Consider the following 18,417-nt stretch of genomic DNA (forward strand, 5'->3'; position numbering starts at 1 on the left):
CATCCCTTATGGGTGCTGGTTCATATTCTGGCTGCTCCTCTTCCTATCCAGCTCTCTGCTGTGGCGTGGGAAAGCAGTAGAAGATGACCCAAGTCCTTGGGCTCCTGCACCTGTAGGAGACCCAGAAGAAGCTCCTGGCTCCTGGCTTTTGATCAGCCCAGCTCCTGGGGTTGCGGCCATTTGGGGAGTGAACCAGCGGATGGAAGACCTTTCTCTCTGTCTGTAACTCTACCTCTCAAATAAATAAAAACAAAATAAAAAACCAAACACACACACACTCACACACACACACACACCCCTTCTCGAAGATCGTGTCTCCTCCTGGACAGCCGTACCTATTGTCCTGGCACCGCCATCTCCACCACCACCCTGACTCCGTATCAGGCTTCCTGCTGAACATGTCCACCTGGACATTCAGGTACCACCTCCAGCTCAGGCTGTCACTCAGTTTCCTCCTACACCTGCTCCTTCTCTGGAGCCCTGTGACTGTTAGGACATCACTCTAACTCCACTCAGCCAAGTTCTGCTTCTACATGTTGTTGTCAGCTTTCCTCTTTGCACCACACTTGCTGTCTACTGTGCTTTTACAGGATCTCTTCCATCTGTCCCCTGCTGTCCACTTCCATCACCCTTACTTAATTCAGGCCCTTTAACCTCTTGCTGGGCTGTTAAGGTAGCCCCACTTAAAAATATTTATTCATTTGAAACACAAAGGCAAAGTGATAGGGAGAGACAGAGATCGTCCATCTGCTGGTTCACTCCCAATGGCCACAACAGCCAGGAGCCAGGAACTCCACCTGGGTCTTCCATGTGGATTGCAGGGCCCCCAAAGTGGACCATCTTCCCAGGCGCACTATCAGGAAGCTGGACTAACCTGCTGTGCAAGGCTGGCCCTGCTCATCCCACCTCGGGCTCCCCTATCTACTGCTGCTGGAGTGTGGCATAGCTGCATCTTCTGTGGCAGTGACATCCAGGTCATTGTTTACGAGGAAAATCCCAGCAGTCAGTGCCCTTTAGTTTTTGTTTGTTTGTTTTTTTAATGTATTTGAAAGGCAAAATTACAGAAAGAGGAGGAGAGACAGAGATCTTTCATCTGCTGGTTCCCTCCCCACATTGCCACAATGGCTGGGGCTGGGCCAGGCAGAAGCCAGGAGCCAGGAGCTTCTTCTGGGTTTCCCATGTGAGTGCAGGGACCCAAGCAGTTGGGCCATCTTCTCCTGCTTTCCCAGCTGCATCAGCAGGGAGCTGGATCAGAAGTGGAGGAGCCAGGTCTCAAACCAGTGCCCACATGGGATGTCACAGGGGGAGGCTTAACTCACTATGCCACAACGCCGGCCCCCACCCTCCAGTTTGGGAACAGGAAACTTTCCTTTTGATTGAACACCAGGTGAAGTTGTAGCTTGGTTTTAGGGGCCTTATGGCAGGAAAAAAAAATATTTTTTAACACCAGAATCACATTCAACACCAGTCTGTTTGAATTCATGTATGTTCCTCATGCGCGTGATAAAAACCTAGAGGTATATCTCAAAACACAGCTCCAATTCCCATGACTTCTGCACTCAGAAACCTTCAGTGGCTCTCTGGTGACTAGGAGAAGCACCATTTCTCCATGATCTGGCTTCCATTACAGAACAGAACGTTGCGATTTCCTTGCACGCCTGGTGCGTTCCGTTCTCCATCCGGGCTTCCTTTCCGTGGCACCACAGCCTAGGCAGCTCCTCCTTCTCTGCAGCGCAGCCATTCTTCAGACATCAGCCCCCATGCTGCCCCTCCCCAGGGTCTGTGGGAGTCACCCCCACCCCTTGGCTGCCAGACCCTATTTTCCCCTAGGTCGATCCAAAGCCAGGAGCCCGGTGCCTCCTCCTGGTCTCCTAAGTGGGTGCAGGGCCCAAGCACTTGGGCCATCCTCCACTGCACTCCCGGGCCACAGCAGGGAGCTGGACTGGAAGAGGAGCAACCGGGACTAGAACCGGCACCCATAGGGGATGCCAGCGCCACAGGCGGAGGATTAACCTAGTGAGCCATGGCGCCGGCCCCTGCAGTAGATCTTTATTTGTACAGCTTTTGTGGCAAAAGTACCATTTTTTAAAATCTAAAATTGCCATCTTTGTGTGTTTTGAGGCTCTAAACACCTTGAGTCTCTGTTTTTACAGGTTGAGCATTTCAAATCCAAAAACCCAAAATGCCTTGAAATCTGAAACTTTTGAATGCTGACAGGACACTTAGGGTTTTTGGATTAAGACTGCTCACCCAAGCAGTTCATGTAAGGATTTTCAACTTGTTTTTACAGCATCTCCAGCTTCGAGAACCCAGTTAGTTGTCAAAAAGATTAGAATGAAAAGTAAATTAGACCACACGGCTTCTGAACCCCCCCCCCCCCATGCAGAAAGCGGCCTTGCCTGGCAGTGCCCCAGAATTTGAGGCCCTGCCCCAGAAAGAGCAGCAAGAGGTCCTCATCCCAGCAGGGCCTCCACCAGCAGTGAATGAACTCAGCAGGAAGGGTGGGAGGAAGATGGATGCAAGTACGGGCGCCCTTTGCACCTTCTTAAAGAGCAAAATAAACATCCTATTGGAATAGGAAAAAAAAAAGATGTTGGACATTAACAATAGGATGGCGTTTTCACTCTAGGCTTCAGGAAGCGAGGTTTGTCCCGGGGCTGGAGACACGCTGTTCCTATTGTGTCCCCTAAGCAGTTCTGCAGACCTCCAGGATGTTTTCCAAGGCAGAATCTCTCCCCCTGCCCCGGGCCCCGCGCACGGACCCCAGGGCCTGGCGGACCCACCCCCCTCCAGTCTCTGATTCCCGCTGCCGGCGGCCTGGCGCTGGTGGAGGGTGGGGTCTGGGAGCCCGCCTCGCGTCTCCAGGGGGTCTTCGTGTCCCGGCGGCAGGAGGAGGGGCTCGGGCGGCGCCGTGGCCCCTGCAATGTCCACCTGAGCTCCTGAGGGAGTGACCGCCGCTCACCTCAGGAAGATCCCAGCGCACCGTGGGAAGTGCAGAGCGCGGCCTCAGGGGCGGCGTCCGGCCAGATGAAATCACGGAAGGTGGCTCCCCGGGGGGAAGTTGTCCTTTTAAAAAAAAAAATTCATGCACGATTGCTTTTTCCGGCTTCTTCCCTGCCCCCTGGACTTGAGTCCCTTTAATTACTGTCGCAGTATCCGCGGCAGAGGCCCGCACCCCCCTCGCCGCCCCGCCAAGGCCCATCCCGACTCGGGCCCCGCCCAGCCCCCCCCGGCCCCGCCCCATCCCGACTCGGGCCCCGCCTTCTACGGCCCCGCCCGATCCCTACGCGGGCCCCGCCCCAGGCCCCGCCCTCCCCGGCCCCCGCCCCCGAGGCCCCGCCCCCGCCGAGACAGCTGCGCTCCATCGCGGCCGCTCCAAACTCCCGACCATTCAGAGGGAAACTTCGGTGAGGAGCGCTGCGCGGCCGGCTGCCCTCCAGCGTTCCTCTCTCGGCTTCTGCGGGAGCTCGGCGGGGCGAGGGGGCGCCTGCAGCCCGGCATGGGGAGCGGCGCGGCTCGGTAGGCGCGGGGCGGCGCCGCGAGTGGTATCGCCCAGGGCCCCGCGCCCCGGACCCTGCGGCGGCGGCCCCGGCCCGAGCGCGCGCGTCCTTCGCGGGCTGCGCCGCGGTGCTGGGCGGAAATGGCCGTGTAGCCTCCCCGGAGGCGGCGCGCAGGCGGCGGACGGGGGCCCCGCTCGTCGGCAGCCCGGCCCCGGAGCGCAGTCATGAATTCTGGAGTTGCCGCCAAGTACGGGAGCGACGCCTCGGCCGAGCTGAGTGAGGTGGGCTCCGCCGGGCTGGGGCGGCGTTCTGAGCGCGGTGCGCCCCCGGCGCTGGGGGCTCGGCCGGGGTCCGCGCGGGCCGCTGAGGTGGCGGTGGCCGGGGTCCGCGCGGGCCGCTGAGGTGGCGGTCGCCGCGGTCGGCCGGGGTCCGCGCGGGCCGCTGAGGTGGCGGTGGCCGGGGTCCGCGCGGGCCGCTCGCCGCGGTCGGCCGGGGTTCCGAGCGAGACCGCGCCGGGGGCGCACGGACTCTGCGGTCTTGTCTGAACTTGAGGTGCGGCTCCGGCAGTGACCCGCACGCGACCGCTGTTCGGTCTCGGGAGAAGCCGGCGCCGCCTCCCTCGCGCCTCTGCCTAGGCGGTCGCTGACGGCTCGGAGAACCCAGGCGCTCATCTGCAGGCCGGGGGCCATCGAACTGCGGCGCTCCCTGATCCAGGCCAGGTGGGCTCCCCGGCAGAGGCAGGGGCGGCGCCGGCCGGGTGTGCGAGGAAGCGCCGCAAAGCCGCCTGGAGCTTGAGTTCCTGGGGGGCGCGGACTCTCGACGCGTGGTCCCCCCACCCTGGTCACAGATGCTCTCCAGCGTGAAGACTTCAGGGAGGTTTCGGTGCACGCGCCCAGCGCCGTGACTCCCCGAAGCGCGCAGAGCTGGGTGCTCGCGGAGAAGCAGGCGCGTGGGTGCCCGTGCCCGCCGCAGGAGGCGTGGTGGCGGTAGGTTTCCCTGCTGGCACCGTCTCGGCGCCACTTGCGGGGGCCAAACCTCAGCCGTCTGCTTGCGGGGTGCAGCCCTGAGAGGGAGGGCAGCCGGCAGGCAGACGGCGGTGATGTCACGTTACCCACCGTGAAGGGAAAATGGAAGGACCCGGCCCTGGCTGGGGGGCAGAGCCGGGGAGAGCGAAGCCTAGTGGGTCTGGACCGGAGGTATTGGCCGCCTGGTGCTGGCCCTGCCCGGGGTTGGAACGGGTGTGAGGGGCTGGCCCCAAGAGGGAGGGCGTCTTGTTTCCCTGTGTGGTGGGGAAGGCTGCGGAGAGCTAGAAACGTGGAAAGTGAAGACTGTGCGGACTCAGGCTAGTTTGGCCAGTTTCGTCTGGAGGGAAAAATCTCGAATCTGAGCTAGGATCCGTGGCTCTCCTCCATAACTGACGCTGTTTAAGGAGAAGCCTTGCACGGATCTTCTGAGGTCACTTAAAAGCCATCAAGTAAAGTTGAGTCGCTTGCCCGGTCTTTGCCAGGCCCCTCATAGGATTTCTCTCTGCGGCACTTTTAATTCCCTCACCTACAGTGCTATTCATTAACCTTTGTTGAAAAGCAAGTCACAGATTTAGGGGGAGTGGAGGTGTGGGTTGACTTGCTTAGTGTTGGCCCAGACTGGGTTGCCAGAGGGGAGCAGACAGCCTGTGGCACTCAGGTGCTGGTCAGATTCGCCAGTCTTTGCCTCTCGATAGCCATGCCATTATCGATCCCTATAAAACTTATAGCCAAAAGGGAGCTGGGGGTGCTCTATGCCCCTGCATTGTTTGGAAGACAATATTTGAGCATTGTAAGATAGTCTTACCCCTGAGAAAATTTCTGCGCCAACCATATCCTTTAACAAACTAGCTTTTCTTGTCCTTATTGTCCGCTCATTCATTTTTGACTTCTGTTGAGCCACCCCTGAGTCCCCTTAGTTACCCCTGTGTCCCTTCAGTCCTGGCTTCCTTGTAGATTGAATGGTCTGTAAGGTTAGGAGCTTGTACTTTGTGTCTGTGTTTTAAATTCGGATGTGTGTAAAGAAAATGGTAAGGCAAGAGGATGTACTTGGTTCATACTTTATGAACCCTCGGTCTCTGTTCAGTATGTCATGGCGAGAGCTTTAGCGTTTTCTGTTTCTGTAGTATCCCTAGGTTAGTATCTATAGCTCCGAAAACAGGCCACTTGCATTTCTTACATTAGATCTTTCAGGTAGAGTTGCTCCTCTTTGCTGTAGCCTCTCTCTTAAACACCGTTTAATGTGCTGTAAGGCAGAGTTGCCATCCTCTTTTGATGGTTGACTCCTCCTCCTCACCTGGAAGCAGAGCTAATAAACCCCTCTGGGGGCCCCTTTAGTGCCTTATCTCTCACTACCCAGGAGCCTCAGTGCTGTCTGAGGTCACCATGGGGTCAGATGCTGCCTGATGTTCCTCATGCATTCCAGGGGCAGGAGGAACTGTGAAGGGAGCATCCTGGGTGCGCACACAGGAGGCTGCTCAGCGGACTGGCTGGTGGGCTGCCCTTCTGCAGGGAGGGTCCTGCAGCACCGGAGCCGGAGCTGTTGACCTTAGACAGTAGTGCTGATGCGGACTCAACAGGAGGCAGTGACTTAAATCAGGTTCTGACTGTAATCTGATCTGGGGAAGGAGCACAGCGAGCTTCAGCTCTGAGGATGCTTGGATCTCAGACTGGCAGGAGGGATTTGGGTGTGAGAGATGTGTGATTAGGAGATCTGGTATTGGGTTTTCCAAGTGTGAGAACTTTTAAGATGGAAAAACAGAAAGTGTGTGACTGTGTCCTTTGGTGTGTACTCTGAACTTAGCCATGTAAGATCATGTGAGTTGGTTACAAGAGAGTGAAATTATCTCCATCTACAAACATTCAGACATATGTTTATTCATGACCACAAATGAACTCTTTTACAAAGAAAACTAATCCTTAGCAGTAATAACAGAAATGCAAAAGGAAAAGTTGATAAGAATGAATTGGCTAGTTGGTCTTTTTTCTTGGCTATTTGCTGTCCATTACAAATACTCAAATATATATATATATTTATTTATTTAAGATTTATTTATTTCAAAGGCAGAGTTAGAGAGCGGTCAATGGATCTTCCATCTACTGGTTCACTCCCCAAATGGCTGCATGGCTGCAAGTACCAGGGCTGAACTAGACCGAAGCCAGGAGCCAGGAGCTTCTTCTGGGTCTCCCACGTGGATGCAGGGGGCCAAGGACATGTGACATCTTCAGCTGCTCTCCCAGGAGCATTAGCAGGGAGCTGGATCGGAGATGGAGCAGCTGGGATTGAACCAGTACAGATAAGGGATGCCAGCACTGCAGGCCACGGCTTAACTGGTGCGCCACAGCGCCAGTCCCCCAAAAATATTTTTTAGTGTGAGGTTAAGGAAGTGTTGTGGAGAATTTGACATCTAGCTGGGCTTATTTATCCTTTCCACATGAGAAAAGAATTCAAATCTAGGAGGAGACATATGTAAGGAGAGCAAGAAGCAAGATTTATTAGAAGGGGTAGTACAGACACAGGTGTGAGTGTGGACAACCTCTCTTCAGGAGGAAAGGGGAGGTGCTGTCCCCACCAAAGTTGGAATAAGCATTTTATGGGGTAAGGAGTGGTGCCCTAACTGGATATTCAAAGGAGGTAGAGTTTGGGGATCTCAGAAGTGTCAGGCATCACAGACGCTTGGGGCTGCAGCACACACGTGTTCCTCTCTAGGTAGATGTCACTGTGTGTAGTTCCTGATGAGGAATGGGTGTGCGGAGCCTGCAGTCCTGGGTATATTTCCAGCCAGCATAGGAAACGGTGTGGACTTTGGGATACAGATGGGCACAGGTGCTGCTGTCAGTCTTGAGCTTCTCTTTGCTACCTCCCTGTTTACATCAGAAGGATTTCAACATAAGCCAAATTAAAGGTAGTTAGGGGCGAGCATTTGGCTTAGTGGTTAAGATACCTGTGGGTTTGATAATTAACTTTGCTCCTGAATCCAGCTTTCTGCTGGTGCAGACCCTGGCAGGCAGTGATGATGGCTTAAGTAGCTGGGTTTCTGTCTTCCTGTGGGAGACCTGGGTTGAGTTTTTGGCTCCCAGCTTCAGCCCTAGGTGGGGGGCATTGCAGGCATTCATATATCTGCATTCATCCCTCCACACTCCCATCAAGAAGCTGAAAATGGTCACACCTTCAGCCACATTAAATTCAATTCTCTTGAGGCCGGTGCTGTGGTGTTGTAGGCTAAGCTGGCTTTCTATATAGGCTCCTGTTCGTGTCCCAGCTGCTCCTCTTCTGATTCAGCTCTCTACTTATGGCCTGGGAAAGCAGTGGAGGATGACTGAAGTGCTTGGGCCCCTACACATGCATGGGAGACCTTGAAGAGGCTTCTGGCTCCTGGCTTCAGGTTGGCCCAGCTCCGGCTGTTATAGCTATTTGGGGCGTGAACCAGTGGATGGAAAACCTCTCTCTCTCTGTGTTTGTCCCTCTCTCTGTCTGTAACTCTGCTCTAGAGTAAATAAATAAAATCTTAAAAAAATATTAAATTCTCCCAAAGCTTGGGAGGGGATGGGTAGCTCTGGTATCTTCTTCCTCACTGTTCTAAGTTTTAGGTCAGGAGTTAGTTCTGTTTGTCGCAGTAATACTTGTGGGGCCATTATGTATTTTCACCAGCACAGTCAGATTTCTTGTTAACTCCTAGACCTAGTAAGAGCTTGGAAAGAAGATGTCTTAAGGTGCACCAGTATTGGGGTAAAACTTGAATCAACTGGTCCTTGCAGGATAGCTGTCTGTTTATCTTGTAGACAGCTACCTATTTATGTAGATACATAAAAACTTATCTTTGAGAGTTTATACTTTCCTGCCAACCATTATAATCTCTGGGAATGAAAAAACAACTTTGTTACTTAAATAATTTGTCTGAAGCAATCAGCTTAAATTCTTTGCCTTTTAAACATTATTTAAACAGTGAACCAGAAAAAAATTCTCCATCACTGTTTACTTTGAAACATTGGTTATCCCTGGAAATTATGCTTCCCTTACTCTCTCCTTACCTTGTTTTTCAAAGCCTTCTTCATCAGGTCATTGCCTTATTAAATTAGGCTATCAGAGGCAGTTCTCCGTGTTCTCACCATTTCAGTGGGTCATGCCTGAAAACTTAGCTCTTCACTGATGCTGTAAGAGAAGTTTACAGAAGAAAGTTGTTCTCTGTTTGATTTTGTGTGACCCTAAGTGGACACCTCACAGATGTACTTATTCTTCATCATCAAATTAATTATAAAATTATAATTAGTTGAAAGGGGTGTGGGAGGTTATCTAGTATTCCTGTACCCCAGTATACTTCTTTATACTTGACTGTCTTTAAAGAGCCACACTTCATTGTAATGAGTTGATTAGTAGCTGTGTTAACCACAGACCATAAGCATTGAGGAGAGCAGTGTTAAGAGTCTTGTATATTTTTGGTGTACTATGAATGTTTGAATTTGATGAACAATTTACTGCTTCTCTCTTCCCTTTTTATAAATACAAAGTTTGCTTATTTCAGCGGCAGAGAGCTCTCATCAGAGAGAGAAAGAGGTTCGTCACCCAAATGCCTGCATTGGTTGGGTCTGGGCTGGCCTGAAGCTGGCAGCTGGGAGCTCATTCGCAGTTCCCTTGTGGATGGCAGGAGCCCCACTGCATGAGCTTCCCAGGGTCTGTATTAGCAGCAAGCTGGAGTCAGGAACCAGAGTCAGGAACTGAACCCAGGCACTCATGTGTGGGACGTGGGTCTTCACCACTAAGCCGAATGCCCACGTAAATACAGAATTTGAGGGACTGATGTTATGTGCTTGGTTTGAGGTTTTTAAACTTTTTTGGTTGTTTATGGCTGTGTAACGAGCTGCTCTAAAATATAGAGGCCGAAACTATCAACCTTATTTGTTCATGATTGTATAGTTTGGGCATTTTGGGGTGGAGGTGCAGCTAGAGCAAGAAGAGCCACTTCACAGGTGGCTACTAGGAAATGGGCTCAGTTCTTCTCCACATGGGCTCCCCCCTAGGCCCTTGGGCTTTGTCTTAGCATGGCAGCTGTGTACCAAGATGGAGGAGGTATGAGCTGCCAGTTCTCTTAAAATGTAGGACTGAAACTGACACAGGGCTAGTCAATTAGTCAAAACAGCTCTATACCTAGCCTACTTACAAGGGTGAAGAAATAGGTCCTCTGTCTCCAACAGGGGTGCAAAAAAAGATTTTTAATATCACAACCATTTTTAATCCACTTCAGGGTCTTCAGAATGACAGAGCCTTGGCTAAAACCTTCATCTCTTAATTCCCAATTCCTGGCAGTAGTTTTGGTTTTGTATTTTAGCTGCTCATTCATGGTTTTTAAGTAGTTAGCATTTCCTAAGTACTTTCCAGATATTGCCATGCTTACTTGCTAAAAACTGTATGAGACATATTCTGTTATGTTCATATTATAGGTCTAGAAGATGATGTAGAAAGAGGTGAAAAAATTTAGCAAGACCACAAGGTCTAAAAAAGGCGGAGTCATCATTTGTTCCCAGGTAGTCTTTGTCTAGAGCTCCATCATTTTATGACTTGACATCTCATTCACTTCTGTTACTGCCCTCAGCTTTCAATCACATCTTCCTAGGAGGGAGTATTCTGTTTAATAAGCTTGTTTTTTGTCTAACTTGATTAGTTTTGTAATCTCTATGCAAGACCTAGATAACTGTATTTGATAAAAATGAAGTGCAGAGTATTAGAGTGTAAGAATTTAGTCACTTCCATTGCCTCCACATAGCTGAAGTATTCTAAGCACTGACTTTGCAAAGCCCTTGAAAGCAGATTGGTTGTTAAAGAAATAGCAGGAACTTCATCCAGTGGAGTGCTTTCTGTTTTATTTTACTACTAAGGAGATTGGGGGCACCATAACTCTGCCCCCTGCCTGTACCCTAAGAGGGATCTTGGGGATTGGTGTTGATGTATCAGATGTCAGATCAAGAAGAATGAGGGTTCTCCGTCTCAGGGATGCAAGCTGTCTCTGCCACCCCTGCAGGCAGGACTCTAGGTTCCTGCTACAGTTTGTGACATCCCTTGGGGGATGCAGAGTGCCTGGGAGTCCAGTGAAGGCAGCAGCTTGCCTGCTTTGGTAGCCAGGCCCTGAGGAGGTACATGCTGAGTGTGGCACTGAGGTCGTAAGTCAAACCCAGCAGGCAGTGAGAAGGAGATCCAGCTACAGAGTCAGTTCATGGGGCTGCGTCCAGGTGGCAGTCGAAGGGACAAGGATGAAGAGGTCAGAGAGCAGAGAGGTGATCAGGAACTGAGATGGCCATAGACCTGAAGGCAGAGAGACTCTGAGAGTGCTTTGTCTAATTGGGAAGCTTTTAGGTCCCAAGACTTCCTATCTTTTCTTCTCTAAAAAGATTTATCTATTTGAGAGGCAGAGTTAGAGAGAGAGATCTTCCATCCACCATTCACTCCCCAAATGGCTGCAACATTCGGGGCTGGGCCAGGCCAAAGCCCTCAGCCAAGAGCTTCTTCTGGGTCTCCCACACGGGTGCAGAGGCTGAAGGACTTGGCCCATCCTCTGCTGCTTTCCTAGGAGCATTAGCTGGGAGCTGGATCAGAAGTGGAGCAGTGGGACTCCAGCTGGCTGGTGCCACAGGCCATGGCTTTAACCTGCTGAGCCACACCACCGGCCCCGCAGGCTTCACCTTAAGGAAGTGCCTTATGGGACTGTTGCTACAGGATTTGAGATGCCAGAAGTTTGAGTGAACACATGTGCAGAATAGGGAATGTTCTAATGATGCTGTCTTAATAGCTACCTGAAGCTGGTTTTCCCAGTGAAAGGCAGGAAGAAGGCTTCCTCCCAAGTGAGACTGCAATTGAAAGACCAAATCTATGTTTATAACAAAATTAAGTTGTTGATAAACAAAGATTTCAAATTTAGATTTTGATCCAATGAATCAAATTTTAGAAAACCAACATGATGTCTTATGTAATCCCTAGATTTTATGAATTTTGTTGATAAAATTCTAAAATCAGACAAGCCAAAAAAGATTCAAAAAAGTCTCTAGATATTCATTAGGATATGGGTTGTTGACATCAGTGACAGGATATCACAGGAGAGAGACATACTTTGCAGCTATTTTCTTGAACTCATCTCCACCTCCCACCTTCCCAGAGTCCTAGCAGTGGGCTTCTTCATTCCTGGGGGGAAGAAAAGGTCACCACAATTATACAGAGAAACAGATTCAATTTAAATGAATGACCGGGACCACAAAGCTACCTTGCCTTTCTAGTGAATGTCCATTTTCTCTTGCTGACTACAAACAGCCAACATGAGTACATCTGGTAAAAAGGACACCTTCTGGAAGGTTTGTAATATCATTAGGAATGACTAAGGTTGTAAAATTTTTTATTTATGCTCATTTTCCAAGATACTCCTTAAGTTCAGTGAAGGTGTTAAACTTTGAGAAAATCCTTTAGGAAAAAAATCCAGTCGGCAGCTATTTGGTTCTACTTTACAAAAAGCTGTAGGTTGAATGCATCAATTTAATATCAGTAAGCAACAAAAAACTCTTGGGCTGGGAAATTTGTGCGGTGAAAGTGCTTTGGTTGGTGGAGTATGTTGAGGCAGATTCCGTGTCGTGAGATTTGATCAGCACCTGTAATGTGTGATGGGATCCTGCATACATGCAATCATACCTACAGGGCCAGAGGTGGAAATGGATCTTAAACCAGAGGCTGTAGTGTTTGATAACTTGAGACCAGAAAGTTTCATGAAACTTGAGTGTGTGTGCATGTTAGTTAGCTCCAACTGGATCTGTGAGAAATACTGAAGTAGTTGTCAAGGGAAGAATGCTGCTGTGGACAAGATTGCCTAGAATTAGAGAAGCAGTGGAGTTCTCTGGTTGCATAGTAAGAGTGGGAGTAATTGCCTGACACTATTTTCTTACAGGTTGTGTGACCTTGTCTATGGAATCCATGGCAGACTTACATGACTCCTTTCTCTCCGCCCCAGCCCTTCCCAGCCTCTCCAGCATAGCTGTTGTTCCCCTCATCTGTGTTCAGAACACTCACTGTGATTATCCACCTGTAAATCTGCTTCCTTCGGGGAGACCATGAGATCTGTGAAGGTTGAAGCAGAGTGAAACTGATCACTGTACTTCTGGCTCTTAATATGTGACAGAATGAGGCAACAACAGACTTCAAAGTTGCTTTTCTGGACCAAATCCCAGTTGCCATTTTAGTGTGACAAATGTGTAAGAATGGCTGTTTTTCTTTTTCGGTTGAAGTATGTATTTGATGGAATTTAGTTTGGTCATTATGACTAATTTACTATCTCTTTACCACTCATGTATTAATTCAACTAATGTGTGCTCTGTACATGTCAGACAATACATATAGACAGATGTCTATCCAGTGGTGATAGGTGCCATAAAGAAAACCCGTGCAGGGAGTGGATCAGGGAGCAATGCTATTACAGTGATCAGCAAAGATCTTTCTGTGCGAGTCTGTGACCCGAGACCCAAAAGAAATGAGGGATACAAGCCCTGTGAAGGAGGGGACGACCGATTCAAGCAGAAGGAAGGGTGAGGCTAACGTGGAGGATACTGCAAGTTCAGTGTGTTTAGGGAGCAGCACGTAGGTCCCGTGGCTGGGAGTGCAGTGAGCAGGGAGGGTGGAGGGAGACGGGTCAGAGAGAACCTTGCCAGATCACACAGGGTGCCCTAAGCCACGGAAGAAAGAGCTCTCCACAGAGTTTTGAACATCAGATTGAATTTATTTTCTCTCTCTCTCTCTTTTTTTTTTTAAGATTTATTTTCCTTATTTGAAAGAGTTAGAAAGAGAAAGCGATCTTTTTTCCTTGGATTCACTCCCCAAATGGCCACAAAGCCAGGAACCAGGAACTCCATCATAGTCTGCTATCTGGGTTGCAGGGGCTTAAGTACTTGGGTCATCCTCTGATGCTCTCCCAGGCCCTGTAGCAAGGAGCTGGACTGGAAATGGAGCACCTGGGATTGGAGCTGGCACCCAAATGGGATGCAAGCCACAGTGCTGGCCCCTGTTTTCTGTGTTTTCATTTATTTATTTTTGTTCTGAGTCAGGGCAAGGGAGGTGTGTAGAAGAGAAGTACTTCACAAAGAAAACGCAGGAATGCTAAAGAGGTGTTTTGAGAAGAGCTGTAGAGTTATTGGTTGTCACATGCCCCCCTCTCAATGTATATTTCTAAACTGTTAAATTATCATTTTTGTAACCAGAAATAATTGTTGCAGTCATAAAAATAAGCTGAAACAGCTTATTTGAAAGGCAGAGTTACAGAGAATGAACAGAGTGTGAGAGTGAAAACAAGAGAGATCTATCTGCTGGTTCACTCCTCAGATGGCCTCAATGGCTGGAACTGGGCCAGGTTGAAGCTAGGATCCCATAACTCCGTTTGGGTCTCCCACATTGGAGCTGGGGCCCAGGTCACCTGCTTTCCTGAGCGCATTAGCAGGAAACTGGATCTGGATCGGTAGTAAGCTGTTGGGATTTGAATGGGCTCTCATATGGGATGCCTGCAGTGTCATAGGTGGCAGCTCAACCGAATACAGCACAATGCTATCCCCTAAAATTATTTTTGAACATTTTCAGAGTATTTGAATTCACTGTCCCCTTAAAAGGAATAGTTTAAAGAACTGAGTAGTGTGGATCCTGGCCAACTATGATTTGGAAATTGCCTTTCCTGATTGATGGTCATATCCTGATGGATGCTGATACTGCCAAATATAGGTAGGTCCTGAATTAGGAAAACGGGACTTGGCGTTCCACCGTTGCTTGGACTAATTCCCTTCAATGGTGTAGAATTACTGATTTTATTTTTATGAACCTTAATACCAGTTTATTGATTTATAACAAATATAGCTCCAAGGAGACTGCTGACACTCTTTTCCTGTTGGAAAGCTGTTGGCAGTGAGATTATGACCGGAAGATTGTTGGGTAAGCATAGAGTGAGACAAAGGAGCTGGTGCCATTAAGCTCTCCTTTGACTGGAGCTTTCCCTCGTCAGACCTTCTGCCTGACCGGTGAGGCGACTGAGGCCTGAAGAAGGCTTAGCCAGTGGCAGAGGAGAACCGTGGAGCCAGGAAGTTGGAACTCCCAGGGACTAGTCTTTTCCTTTGTGGCCTCAATTTCCTGTTAACATTTACCTTAAAGTATGCGTTTGTAATATTCTGTAATTATTTTAAGATGGGGAAGTCTAATTTCTCCCTAAATCTTGTCTAAGTATGACACACTTGTTAAAATAATTGGAAGACATTTTTGGCTCTGTGGTTTTGTTTTTGGCATTGTAATTTTCTGGCCTCAGTGGGTTTTTACTGGCAGTGATTATTGGGGCCTCACAGGTAACTCCTAAGAGTGGTTGCATTCTGTTTTGGGGAAAGTGAGATGGGCTTACTGTCTGGTTAGTTCACCAGCTGCTCTGTGTTCATGGTGCGGGACTTGGTCAGCCCTCTTATTCTTTCGAATTGTGGCAAAATTCACCATTTTAATGATTTTCAGTGGCATTGTCTATTTATACTGTGGTGCAAACCATTACCACCATCCATCTCGAACTTTTTCACCTTCTGCTACTTCTCATTGCTCCCTCCTCCCAGGCCTTGGTGACCAGCATTGTTTTCTGTCTGTGAATTTGCTGATTTCTGAGTACCCCTTAGAAGCAGAATCAAACCATATTTGTCCCTTTTTTTTGTCTGGCTAACTTCACGTGACACAGTTTATCCATGTTGTAGTACGTGTCAGAATTCCCCTCCTTTTTAGGACTGAGTAATGTTTCACTGGTGCCTATACCACATTTTGTTTGTTTATCCATAATGGGTACTTGGATTGCTTCTACCTTTGAGCTAGTGTGTATAATGCTGCTCTGAATAAGGAAAATAAAAAAAACCCTGTTCACATCCCTCCTTTACTTCTGAATGTATAACCGGAAATGGAGTTAATGGATCACAGCGTTATGTTCAGTTTTTGAGGAATCGCCATGCTGTCTTCTGTAGCAGCTGCATTATTTTACATTTCCACCATCAATTCAGGTTCCCATTTATCTATTTCCTGCCAAGTACATTCTTTTCTGTTTTTCTTTTTTTGGGGGGAGAGAAAGGGATACAGAGCTATCCTAATAGATGTGAGGTATTGGGGCCAGCGCTGTGGCTTAAGCGGGTCAAGCCTCTGCCTGTAGTGCTGGCATCCCATATGGATGCCGGTTCAGGTCCCAGCTGCTCTACTTCTGACCCAGCTCTCTGCTGTGGCCTGGGAAAGCAGTAGAAGATGGCTCAGGTCCTTGGGCCTGTGCACCCGCATGGGAAGACCTGGAAGAAGCTCCTGGCTCCAGGCTTTGAATTGGCGCAGCTCCAGCTGTTGCGGCCAATTGGGGAGTGAACCAGTGGATGGAAGACCTTTCTCTCTCTCTGCCTCTCCTCTCTGACTTTTAAATAAATAAATAAATTATTTTAAAAAATAGATGTGAGGTATTATCTCATGACTAGTGATGCTGAAAATCTTTTCTTAAAGATTTGTTTATTTATTTGAAAAGCAGAGTTATGGAGAGCCAAAGGCAGAGAATCTGCCATCCACTGGTTTACTTCCCAGATAGCTGGAGCTGGGCCAATCAGGAGCCAGGAGCTTCTTCAAGGTCTCCCATGCAGGTGCAGGGGCCCAAGAACTTGGGCCATCTTCCACTGCTTTCCCAGGCCGTAGCAGGGAACTGGATCAGAAGTGAAGCAGCCGAGTCTTGAACCAGTGCCCATATGGAATGATGGCACTAGCAGGCAGCCGCTTTACCCATTGCGTCACTGTGTCAGCCCCAGAAAATTTTTTTATGTGCTTATGGGCCATTTGTGTATCTTCTTTGGAAAAATATCTCTTCAGGTGCTTCTGATGTGGGTCTATGTTTAAAAAGAATTATTTTGTTTATTTGAAAGAGAGAGAGAGGTCTTCCATCTGCTTGTTCATTCCTCAAATGGCTGCAACGGCTGGAGCTGAGCTGATCAGGAGCCAGGAGCTTCTTCCCGGTCTCCCATTTGGGTGCAGGGGTCCAAGCATTTGGGCCATCTTCTACTGCTTTCTTAGGTGCATTATCAGGGAGCTGGATCAGAAATGGAGCAGCCTGGACTAGAACTGAGGCCCATATGGGATACTGGCGCTGCAGGCAGTGGTTTTAACCTGCTGTGCCATAGCGCTGAACCCAAATATACTAATTTATTTTATTTTATTTTATTTTTGACAGGCAGAGTGGACAGTGAGAGAGACAGACAGAGAGAAAGGTCTTCCTTTTGCCGTTGGTTCACCCTCCAATGGCCGCTGTGGCCAGCACACCGCGCTGATCCGAAGCCAGGAGCCAGGTGCTTATCCTGGTCTCCCATGGGGTGCAGGGCCCAAGCACTTGGGCCATCCTCCACTGCACTCCCGGGCCACAGCAGAGAGCTGGCCTGGAAGAGGGGCAGCCGGGACAGAATCCAGTGCCCCGACCGGGACTAGAACCCGGTGTGCCAGTGCTGCTGGCGGAGGATTAGCCTATTGAGCTGCGGCGCCGGCCAAATATACTAATTTTTAATCCAGGTTCTTGCCTCCTGCAGAGGTAGTACCAAGTGGAGACTGTGATCATGTGCTAACAGGAAGAGTTTGGCAGTGAGGGAATAAACTTACATTCACACCTGAGTATGGGCTGCCCCACTCTGAGAAATACCCAATATGACTGGGTCAAAGAAGTGCCTGGAAATGAGAAAAAAAATCAACTGAAAGTGGTACCTGTAATTGGGTAGGGTCCTCCAAGCTCTGTGGCAGAGGAGTGCCTCTGAGAGCGCTGCATCCGACTGTGGAGTGTGTTCTGCGGTGGAAAGAGAGGCCTGGGAGCAGGGGCTGTAAGCGAGTTCCCTGGCAGAAAGAGAGCCAATGACATGGGTGTACCTAAGAAGGTCCAGCGTGGAGAGAGCTCTTCCCCTTCCACCTCTTTTTATAAGAAGGAGGTGGTATCCAATTGGACATGCAGATAGAATGGGGTCTTGGCATGCATCCTGGTTCCTGATAAAACAGGTGCATCCTAGGAGGATGGGCATAAAAGTCAACACTTAAAGAGACAGCATCATTTTCCAGTCATGTAAGAATTCTTGCTTGGGGCCAGCACTGTGGCATTGTTGGTTAAGCCTCCGCCTGCAGTGCTGGCATCCCATATGGGCACTGGTTCATCTCCCCGCTGCTGCCTCTTCCTTAGGTCAACTCACCTGGGTTTCTTTGTAAAAACCGTGTTTATTACATCATAATGTTAATGAGCTAACAGGTGGCAATGTTAATTGCATTCACATTCTTACTCCCGTTGTTGTAATTTTGTCCCAGCTGTAGTGTTTCTAATCCCTGTTGTGCCCAGGGAGGGGGAAGGTGTTTTGTGCCCAGAGGGAGGCTGGTTGAGGAGAAGCACACAGTATCCCTGTGTCTGTAGCTGCCTCTGCCGTCAACGTGCGGTCCTGTCAGTGAAGCACTCTGTGAGTTAGTTCCTCTGTCAGCCGGCACTGCACTGTCGAGACCTGGCTTGGAGTCACACTGGGCACTGAAGGGGCACGTGTGCTGGAGGTGAGAGCCGCTGAGTAGGGTAGTTATGTCTGAGAGAATTTGGCTTTGCCTCACAGCCATGGATACCATGCTTGTTTACTCCTGACCTCATTTGGAAAAAAAAATTTTTTTTAAACAAAAAAACCTTAGTATGGTATTGAGGTTTTTTTTCTCATGGCCAGAACAGAAATGAGAGTAGTGGAATATTCCTGCTGGTGTTAAATAGTTTGGTCATTTGTTGATGAGCATGTACCTGGAGCGCAATGGGAAGAAGCCTGACAGGCCCCAGGCTCTCAGTGTGGTAGCTCTTTGGTTGTGGATTTTTTGGACCCTTGAACTTCCATCTTTGCTC

The 18,417-nt window shown here is 49.4% G+C and overlaps 1 protein-coding gene across 3 annotated transcripts in view; it reads left to right on the plus strand.

The window, feature by feature from the left end:
- The window catches only part of MCC (MCC regulator of WNT signaling pathway), a 446,585-nt gene that overhangs the window by 169,350 nt on the left and 258,818 nt on the right, over window positions 1–18,417 (plus strand). Inside the window, exon 1 of one of the 3 annotated variants that reach the window (XM_062189312.1) lies at window positions 3,430–3,519. The exons of 1 other annotated variant lie outside the window; for it this stretch is intronic. Coding sequence is in view for 1 of the 2 variants with exons in the window: in XM_062189309.1 (XP_062045293.1) it covers window positions 3,725–3,781 (57 nt within the window). In the remaining variant the exon portion in view is untranslated. Of the gene's footprint in view, window positions 1–3,429; window positions 3,520–3,672; window positions 3,782–18,417 lie in introns of those variants that run through there. One more of the 3 variants, XM_062189309.1, reaches the window with a different exon arrangement.

This window comes from Lepus europaeus, chromosome 4 (assembly GCF_033115175.1).
Source record: "Lepus europaeus isolate LE1 chromosome 4, mLepTim1.pri, whole genome shotgun sequence".
In the NCBI taxonomy this organism is placed as follows: domain Eukaryota; kingdom Metazoa; phylum Chordata; class Mammalia; order Lagomorpha; family Leporidae; genus Lepus; species Lepus europaeus.